The sequence below is a fragment of the Beta vulgaris genome, chromosome 2 (genome assembly GCF_026745355.1).
Source record: "Beta vulgaris subsp. vulgaris cultivar EL10 chromosome 2, EL10.2, whole genome shotgun sequence".
NCBI classification, from domain to species: Eukaryota; Viridiplantae; Streptophyta; class Magnoliopsida; order Caryophyllales; family Amaranthaceae; genus Beta; species Beta vulgaris.
This window is the reverse complement of record NC_079203.1, coordinates 54,366,933-54,377,970: the sequence shown is the minus strand read 5'-3', so window position 1 is coordinate 54,377,970 and position 11,038 is coordinate 54,366,933. Positions and strand designations below refer to the sequence as shown.

The following is an 11,038-nucleotide window of genomic DNA, read 5'->3' as shown; positions in this document are numbered from 1 at the left end:
TATATTCCATTAGATATGGCTTTGCTGATCACCTCCTCATGTGAAACATAACATTGGAGCTTCTTTTCTTAAATATATTACAAAAATTATTTGTACTATGTTGCTTTCCTTGTTATAAACTATGGTTTTAATTTTTTGGGGGGAATGGTGGAAGAATTATCAATGTTAGTGATTAATGTAAGGATATAATAGTATCTCACAATGATTTAGTAATGCAAGCTACAAGATTGAGCTGATGAGTGATTATACTCCTTTCATATTATGAGTTTGGAAATCTATTAGCCTTACTCAGATAAGAACTACCAACCTAAAATATCCAATGTAATTTTTTTTACAAGTTCTAGCTTTAAAAAAACTGGAGTTAAACAAATCTTAACCATGTAGTACCGTATGCCGTATTGCAACATTTAACACTTAATATATAACCATATCACTAATATTTTTTTTTAAGTCTCAAAACTTGACGTCAACGTCTAATAAGTTAAACCGGATCAAATATTCAAAAATTCAACTTCGATAAGAATGTGGTGACGGGTGACAAGGTCAAAACATGTTTAAATAACAATGAAGATTATATATACATATGTGCTAAATTTATAGAAATGACTCATGATTAAAGGTTCAAATATGATTTTAATTTTCCAATTCGAACATCGTAATCTTTATCCATATAAATAACCCTCGATTAAAAGGTTAAATATAATTTCAACTTTCTTTGAGACTTTGAACGTCGTATCTTTATCCAATATAGAAGTTTAAATTTTTGAAAAATAGGACTTAAAATCAAATCTCAAAATCCAATTTCAAAGAAGAAGTCCAAATAAAATCCAACTTATTATCTACAACGAAAAAATGCAAAGTACTAGGATTTGTTTTGATAGAGAAAGAGGAAGGAAAAGGAAATTAAAGGAGGGAGAAGAATAATGAATTTTCCTTCTAAAAATCCGTTTAATTCAACTTATTTTGTCTTATCTTATCGTAATCGAACTGATTTTATCTTATCTGATCTTATCTCATCTGATTTTTTCTATTCTGAAATGAGTTGATACAAGTTAAACAAACATATTATCTTATCCGATCTTATAAAATCTTAAATAAGTTAACATAAGTTGAACAGAACCATGCCTAAATCTTTCCATTATCGAAGAGACTTCTTTCTCATAAAATCCGTCCCTCCATTTCCCTCCTCTCCAATTCTCTTCCCTCATCATTTGGTATTCAGATAGAGGAAAATCCATCCTTCAATCTCCCATTTCTCCCCCCTTTCGTTCCCTACATTTTCTTCAATCCAAAAAATTTCTTAAATCTATACCTCTACTTAAGAAAACAGAAATATAATAAGAAAAAACTCCCCAAGAACCACACTTCACGACAGGTTGGAATCAAACCTCTACACTACAAGCAATATTATAAACAGTAGTGGACTATACACAATAAGTTACAAGTTACTTTATACAAAACTATACACAACAAGACGAAAAATCACAATAATACTTGGAAATCTTTCATTATCACAATATACATCCAACTAAAATGATCCATGTATGTATCGACCAACTTAGCTGGCATTTCTTACAATTATACAACACTAAATTCAAAATATGCAAATTGAAGATATGATATGAGTCACATTCGCCTAAAAGGGACCATATTGCCATGAGATCAGACGAGATGACCCAAAAAAGCTAATAAACGAAGAATCTAACAGGCACATACAGAGGAGTAATTGAAGGCAGTTGGTTCCCCTTTGTAGAATCAATATATACTGTCACAACAATTTATAATACGTGCTCTTTAAGTTAATGTATCCAGGCCACATTCATCAATTTTCAATAATATATATCTCACCTAATATATGCTGGACTCAATCAATTCCGCATTATTCCAATTTGCAACTTACCTACTACTCGACCCCGTTCTTTCGGACCAAGAGAAATTGAAATGAACTGAGAAAAACGGAACAAAACCGAACGGAACTAAACTGAGCTGAACTACAATAGCATTTTACAAGTTAGAATACATATTTTACCCTAGAGCGGCTATTCTTTCCTTCTTTCGGTATCATGTTCTTAGGGTTAAAAGGATAGTTCCGTAAAGAATAATTTAATGTAAGGTAAAATCCAACTTGTATCATATTGGTCAAGGACTCGAACTCATTAGAAAGGGTTTCAGGATTTAAAGGTCTGTGAGAAACATTAATTCTTAAGTTATCTTACCAACTCTCTTAAAAATTACATAAAAACGTGTAGTTTCAGAATTTGTTTAATTTAATAAGACCTACAGCTCCTCGCACCCACCCAACCCATCAAAAAGAAAGAAAAAAAAATAACCCCCCATTCCCAAAATGCACAGGTCTCTAAAAATACATGGAATTTTCGAGTATAATACGTCAAAAAAATGCAGGACTATATGTCTATATCTAGAACGAAACAATGCAAAGTGCTAGGATTCCTTCCCATTCTTGGAAAAGGGTACCACTTCCCATACTGCAGTATAATGTATAATTGGTTGCCAAAGATGATATAGCTAAAGTAACGAGCTTGTCTTGGCAACCAACCGTTTGAGTCTCTTAGGGGACTCAAACGGGGGTAATTTGGTCATTTTATGCGTTGGAAGATTTCACGCGCGTGTGGCTGACATTTGCTTGGTACCAATGCTAGGTTATAATGGTACCATTCTCCGAAAATATTGATACCTTGGTACCAGTCCTGATAACAATTTGATACCAATGTCAGGTTATAATGGTACCATTGTGTTTTATTTTGGGTGTTTGAGTCTTTTTTGGACTCAAACCGTTGGTTACCAAGCCTTTCTCCTAAAGTAACCATCCTGAACAAGGGCCACAACAAGATGGTTTGAGCGTCACAAATGATATATCAGGTCTCGAGTTCGAGATTTGTCGCCATAGCAATATATCCATGTGATAGTTGCTATCTCCTTGCACTCCATACTGGCCCGATTACATGGGGTGTGGGTTTCACCCATGTAGCCCGTGATTTACCATTGACTAAGTGGATGGATCCTCGTCATCCAAAAAACAAATATATATATATATATATATATATATATATATAGCTAAAGTAATGTGTATTATTTCACTGCTAACTACTCCTAAATAAAGTAATTGGTAAAGAGTAATCAGAAAGATATTATGATAAAAGAACAAGAAAAAATGAGCTAACATAGGTGGCTGATCTGATTATCACCTAGCTCTGTCTTAGCAAATTAATTAAAGACCAAATCATAAATCCAATGAAATCACAATACTCTATTAAACAGTCAGATCATCACAAAAGGCGCTGATCTGGTACCAACCACCTCCCTATGACTGCTTCAGCCTCTAAATCACTATCAGTCTAATAACAGAAATGCATATTAAAGTGACACTTACCAAGAAAAATGTAGGTTCAATTATTTGATGAAAAATACTTAAGCATGGAACTACTCTTTCTGGAAGCAGCTGTCATGTAGAAACATAAAGCAAGGACCAAATCAGATTGAGTAGGGGCCAACGAGAAATCGAGAATCATCAGGTTGAGTAAGGTTCGTGTTATCAGTTATCCTTTCATTTCGTAGTTAGAGCATCCAACCTCTGCGGTAAGTTGTATCGTCGATAGCTGATTCTTCAGAAATCAGCTACCGTCGAGACAACAGCAAGAAACAAACATGTAGAAGTGCTAATATAATCTGATCAGCTCAAGACAGCAAGCTAATACCACAAATATAACAGTTGTAGAAACAAGCTTACCGCAAATTCAATTGCGTACAGGAACAGGGTTTAATTATTGTAACAAACACAATAGGAAAACACATTCCACCTCCTAGAGTAAGGATGAACCTATAACAATCAGGGTGAGTGAAAGATGGATAATTCAAGTAACTATTCACTCATTGTTATAATGAGGCCAAAAGAAGGATAAAAACGAAGGGGGAAAGGATCATGAACAGGTATAAAGGTGATTATTGCACATGTATGATTGTCAGTATATATAGCATGATATTGATGACAGTTGGACCATATCAAAAACTAGAAAACAGTACACATCTACAAAAGAATGCCAAACATAAGTGATCTGACAACTTACCTATAAGCTGCAAAATAAAACAAGACATGCTTCAATTGAAGTTCAAACACTGTGTTCTAACTTAGCAATGCCAAAATATCTTCCTGACATGTATTCCAACAGAAAAGCCAATGTACCAATTCAGTGAGCCAAATTTCCATGTATAATTCAAAGAACAATTAGATACCCCTTTTCCCCCAAAGCAAAAAGATGCAAACTTGAATTTGTGATCAAAGAATTTCCCAAGTAATTCAAAGCACAATTAGGTACCCCTCTTCCCCCAAGCAAAAAGATGCAAACTTGGATGAAATAGAGCAAATTGGAGATGGGATGATGATATCTAAACAATTAAACATATTATTGAACTAACTTGATTCTTTCTAAACAAAAATTTGATTCAAGATAAAACAATGATAAGTAATAAGCAACTAAATACAAATTATCAAAAAAGGGTACCTCAGAATGATGAAAATAAACAGATTTATATTGGATTACATGACATTACAATTTAACCAAGTATGCAATCCAAATTGCAATATACTTCTCCAAGGTCTCCACTTTCTTCCCCCCCCCCCCCCTCCCCCCTCTCCTTTCTCAACCTCTCTTTTTTTCCCCCTCATTTCCTATATAACTTCATCTCCTAATCCAGTTCCTGACTCTCCTTCAATCCCATGTTTTATGTACAAAAAGTAGCCCCCAATCTAAACCCCCACATTGGCAATTATCATCATTGAATCCCCTTGAACCAAACTTTCAACATCACCATCTTCTTATCCGACTCCCCATACCCAAACCCCTGCTTCGTGTTCTCGAAGAGGCACTAAAAAACGATGTTGATCGACTCCTCCGGCTAGCACCTCTCGAATCAGAGCTCGAGCTAGTTGAATCCTCCATCGAGGATCGATGCCTATTCCCACCAAAACAAGAGAACAAACTCCTGAAAACCCTTCGAATTCCGCCAGTTTCCCTCGACCTTCCGCCTCTAGAACCCCAAGAAATCCTTCTCGGCACACCACCTTGATTAAACCCACCATCCATTTCAGTATAAACAACAGGCAATTCCCTCTCCCCTCTCCTCCCACCCGAAAACCGCCCCACGGCAAATCCTCCACCGGGCAACCTCCAAATCGTCAACCCAACAGTCTCATCCTCATTACTCTCAACCACACCACCACCACCACCACCACCACCACCACCACCACCAGGTTGAGCATTATTAGTTTGAGCAGTAGTAGTACTATTACTATTTAAACCCAAATTGAAGTCAGGTGAATTGGGATCAACCCTAGTATTATTATTATCAGAAGGCAACTCATGCCTACAAACTGGGCAAGAATTTCTCAAAGACAACCAAGGCAAAATACAATCATGATGATAAATATGCTTACATGGCATTTCTCTTGCTTCTGAACCCAACTCAAATGCCTCTTTACAAACAGCACAATAACACTCTCCTTCAATATGATCCTCAACGATCTCAATCGTTGGCATCGATTCGATAGCCGCTTTCGAAGCAGGTGGCTGTTCTGCTCTACCAATCCCATTAATCTCAATCTGAGCAAGCTGATCCAATAAACGATCAAAACCAGAACCAAGCAAAAACTCAGATACACTAGCAGGTAAAGGACGAAGACCAGATCCTCCACCATCATCATAGTAAAGCTCGTAACTCCCTCCACCACCACCACCACCACCTCCAACACCTACAGCACCACCATTTTCCGACTCCGACGGGGCCCGCAACACGATTACCGGATTAAACGGTGACCGGTCACCTCCATTTCGCCTACTACGACGAAGCCTAGGGCTAGAGGAGAGAGAATCTCGAGATGAAGTTGTGTTTGAGTTTGTGTTGGTTGTGTTGTTTGTGGTTGAATTTGTGTTTCCGACCATGTACATGGCGGCGGTAGGAAAACGACGTCGTCGGGAGTCGGAAAGAGGGGAGGAAGATAGGTGAGAAGGAAGAGGAGGTGGAGGTGCAGGTGGAGAATCGATTTCTTCAAGAAATCCGCCATGGCAGTCTGGGCAAGAGATTGAAGAGATTATCGATAAAGGATTTGAAGAAACCCTAACAAATCTGTTGCATCTGTAACACCAGTATGATGTAAGAGGTGACGATGTAATCGTTGCCGATGACATCGGAATTTTAATCTAGTTTAATTTAATCGAATTGAATTTCCTCAATTCAATGGAACCAGATCCAGAAAAACTGAAATCGAAATCAAAAAAAAGTTCGATTGGATTGAAATGAAGGAGATGAAGTTCTTGATTTTGAAAATGAAACCCTAGAAATTGGTGGAAAATTGAGGAGAGAGAGAAAAACGCCGGGAAGAGAGAGATCCCGGCGATGAGAGAGAAAGAGGGGGGGGGGGAGAAATGAGGAGAGAGAAAGAGGTGGTTGGAGGAGAGAGAAGTAGAAATGAAATGTGAGAATAAAAATGAAAGGTTGAAGAAGGAGAAAGAAGAAGACTAGAGGATGAGAGTTTGACACTTTGACTATAGTAAACGCGTGAGCGTGACAAACACGACGTAAGAAGAATACGTGGTGAGATGTAACTAGAGAAGGGGGTTAACGGCGTTAAAATGTCCGAATTTATAATAATTTATTGCGCACCCAAAGTACTTTTAAGATAACATTGACAGACGATATTAGAAAATTGATTATATCATTAAAACAACTGACTATATAAATATAATAACTTACTATATCAAATGAAATTGTAAAAATCATATAATTTTTGGTGTATAATATTGTAAACCAGATTCATGTAGGCTTTGTTTGGTAAAGAGATCTTTGGGACAAAAATAAAGGTTTGAGCTCATATCAATCCTCTAATTTGAGTATTTGGTAAAAAAAAAAAGAGGTTTCAAATAGCTTGTTGAGCTCGAAAAGTTTTTTTTGAAAAAGTTGACGGATGAGTTTTTTAACATCATAAGTTTGGAATGAGTGGGACACAGACTTTTATGTCTTGAAATTGTTAAAAATTACATTAATAAATAATAAAAGATAGAATAATAGATTATGCACACGTGCTTATTGGTCAGTTATCAACTACTCATCAAACACCTTTATATAAATTGTTAATATCATCGGTTAGTAAAATCAGCTAACAAGTACTCCCTCCGTCCCATAATATAGTGCCTACTTCATTTTTGGTGGGTCCAACTTCAAATTTTTTGACTGAATATTCTCATTTGTATATATAAAAAAAACGTATTCATGTGAGATCTTGTTAGATTCATCTCAATGTGTAGTTTCATAATATAAACCTTTTATATTTTATATTAATACGAAATTGAAGCTATTAAAGGTCAAAGATACGTCTTGAAGACCGTGTTAAAAAGAAACAAATATTATATTATGAAACGGATGAAGTATTAACATTAGCTAGTATAATCAACTAACAGCTAACAGCTGACAAATATCCATTAATTACCAAATAAGGCCTTAAGCTTTTTATTAAGGGCGTTAGTGGTGTGCTGTTAAAAGAGGAATAGATTGAGAGCCGAAAGAAGAGGAAAGAAAAAGTATTAAAAAGGAGCGATTGCAGGACACGTGTTGGTAGACTGAGAGTATGGTAGTTATTTTTTTTAGAGGGACTGTTTGGCGCTCCACTGGGTCCAATTTACCAAAATTTGCCGAACAAAATTACAAGACAAACATGGATTTGATCTAGTAGTGGTAAAAAATACTTGGGATACAATACATCATGGAAAAGTTGGCATTGTTAGAGAGCTTTTGCGGTGGGATGACATTTTTGAATAGGACATGTAAAAAGCCATGCGTAGATGAATGATTCTACCTGTTTTTTTTTTTTCTCTTTCAACATATCTTATCAACTCGTTTTTAAGTGATGATATATTATACGTACATGGCACATTCGAGTATATAATATTTAAATAGAGTGTGATTTGCACTCACGTTAATTTTTTTTTTTTGGTAAACAAAGCCAATCATTCATTCATTAATTAATAAAGTCAAACATATTAAAATCCGCGAGAATTTGTTCCGAACAATAACTAGGGGGGTTGGGGAAAAACCTAGTTACAACACTATCTCCATCCATGATTCTAGACGATTTTGCCATCCGATCAGCTACTAGATTGAACTTCCTGCTACAGTGTTTAATCTGAAGATCCGGTCTCTGGGTGAGCCACTGCCTGCACATGTTAATCAGATTTGAATAAAGATCAGAGTGTCCTCCTGTGAGGAGGTTCGTTGCATCTTTACAGTCAGAGTAAATAATAGCCTTGGGGAGGCTATACAACACCGCATATCGAAGTGCTTCCGAGATTGCTAAAAGCTCAGCTGCAAAAGAATTGTTAGTATATATCTTTTTACCAAACCCCCCAATCCAATGTCCCGAAACATTACGAATAACTCCTCCAATCCCAGCCCCCTGGAGAATATTAACAAAGGAAGCATCAACATGGATCATTAGAAAATCACGAGGATGAACGAAGGCCAGAGGGATATGGCTCCCGATCTTCTCACCCATGGCACGGGTGAGTTCCCTTACTCTTCCAAGAGCCCTACAACAGATAACCTGAGGTGTGGAGGCTTTCTGGTTTTTAAACACACACTGGTTCCTATCCTTCCAAATCTCATGACAAATATACGGGAAGACACAAGGCCAATCAACCTCCCTAAATTGTCCAGTGGCATGCAGGTTCTTCTTAGTCCAAAGTCTGAAGTCCTCATCCGGGTCAGGATCCCGCCCAACATACTCCCATACATCTCTACTTAATTGGCAGTCACGGACAACGTGAATAGAGTCCTCCGGGTGGTCATGGCACCTAGGGCATGAAGTATCAATGGTCATTCCTCTAGTCGCTAGTAGAAATCTATGAGGGAGTCTATCATGCCACATGAGCCAAATGAAGAACTTAATTTTTGGTTCACAGTCACTCTTCCAGATCCAGGAAGTATCCTCCTGACATGGAGCCTGGGGGATTTGGGCCATGTATGCTTTCTGTAACACAAAACCTTTATGGTCGACAAACTTAGGGATAAGGAGGTCAGACTGTGAGGAAGGGGTAGGGGCGACAGTACTAAGGATACGATTTTTGAGTTCCTGAGGAATAAGAAGAGTTAACATGGATAAATCCCATCTCTCATGCTGGACCAAGCTATGGACCCTTCTAGCACTCTCTTCCTCACTCAGAGGACCCTGAACCCAACCCCGAAGCGGGCCTATGGAAAGCCAGTCATCGTGCCAGAATCTAATACTTTTTCCATCCCCCAGGTTCCAAGAGCTATTTTCCTGAATCAGGTCCCAGCCCTGGCCAATAGTTCTCCAAATGACTGACCCATTCTGAAACTTCGTTACCCGATTATTGTGCATGTACTTAGATCGGATACATTGGTGTGCGAGATTAGGTCGGTCTTGCGCTAATTTCCATCCCAGCTTAGCCATGTACGCTCTATTCATAAGTCTTTGGCTTCTAATGCCCAAGCCCCCCCTATTTTTAATTATATACCATGTTCATGAATACATGTATTATTGAGAAAATTGTCGAGAGTGTATTTTCTTCAAGACATTTGAATGTAAGATAAAATTTGTGCTTGATTTAAAGATGATCATACTAACATTAGTTTTTAAAATTGGATTTAAAACAAACTAGTAATTATTATTGTTCAATTATAATTTCATGAAGTAAGAAAATATATTTTTTAAACATTTGGCGGTTTATAGTAATTAATATCTCATCAAGAGATTCTTTAAAAAGAAAAATATCTCAAGAGATTTATTAACTTAGCATCTTGAAGAAATCCAAAACTATACATTTATTCAAGAGGTACTTCCACAACTATTACTGCAAAAATATGCTGATCATCTTTTGATTTATGTCAGTTGAAGCCAATTTTATTAGTTTGATTGTGGTTAAGGTGATCGATACATAGCGTCCTCCATTACTAAGTACATATTTTAAACATTTGTATAGTAACCATGAACCATCATTCATCTACCAACCTTATCTAATATTTTCTCATGAAATGTATAAGAAAAACATATAATCAAGTGTAGTCTTATTTAATTCGTCTTAATATATATTTTTATAATACTAATTTTTTAACATAGATAATATATTAATACATAAAGTAATGCATTAGATAACATACAGGTTCGAAATGTTACATTATCTGAAAGCGTATATATGGTTGGCTTGGCTAGACTTGTATATATATATGCATGTGCCTTGGTCGTGCCTTAAACCCATATGATTAGGTAAGATCCACTTGCATCACTTGCATTGTCTTTAGAAGAATAGCCATTAAGAAAAAAGGACAACGTTAACGGTGAGATGGAAAAATGAGTGGACACATGAGATTGTTCCTAGTAGGTCCTTATTATTATTACTACATCTGTTTCAAAATATAAGGGATTTACGTTTTATGAAAATTTACTTTGATCACATATATCTCTTATAATATGATAAATAAAAATTATAAAAATTATTCCATTGGATTCATCTTGAAAAATACTATAATAATATTATTTTCTAAAATTTTCTATCAATATATATTGAAAGCAATTAACGGTCAAAATTCGATCTCAAACATCGTGTGTGACCTTATATTTTGAAATCGATGGAGTAATATTTTGAATTATATAAACATTGTCAAAAGTTAAAACCTCGTAACTAAAAAAACAAAGCACATATTTGATTTTTGTTCTTGTAAGTAAGGTGTTTAATGTGCACTGGGTGGGTTTCAATCCGTGTCAGGTTGGTATCTATCTTCAACGGATTTTTAGTTATGAACTTATTAGCTAGAAATTAAATTTAAAGTGTGAAGCATTGATAACTATGGATAAGCCAACGAGAATGTGATATTGTTATTATACACTTTTACTGTTGTACATATAGATTAATTAAGCATAATGATATGTTATAGCAAACTAATAGTGATGGATTTAGGAGAGTGATGGCATAATTAAAAAAGACACCTAGCTATGTAGTACTCCCTCCGT

At 36.1% G+C, this 11,038-nt stretch overlaps 1 protein-coding gene across 1 annotated transcript; it reads right to left on the bottom strand.

Annotated features, from left to right (window-relative positions):
• Positions 1 to 4,398: 4,398 nt before the first annotated feature.
• Positions 4,399 to 6,507, bottom strand: LOC104904405 (probable E3 ubiquitin-protein ligase RHC2A). The gene has a single exon (XM_010692651.4). It carries the CDS (start codon positions 6,201 to 6,203, stop codon positions 4,824 to 4,826), a length of 1,380 nt encoding a protein of 459 aa, XP_010690953.2. The 5' UTR covers positions 6,204 to 6,507; the 3' UTR covers positions 4,399 to 4,823.
• Between the last annotated feature and the right edge of the window lie 4,531 nt (positions 6,508 to 11,038).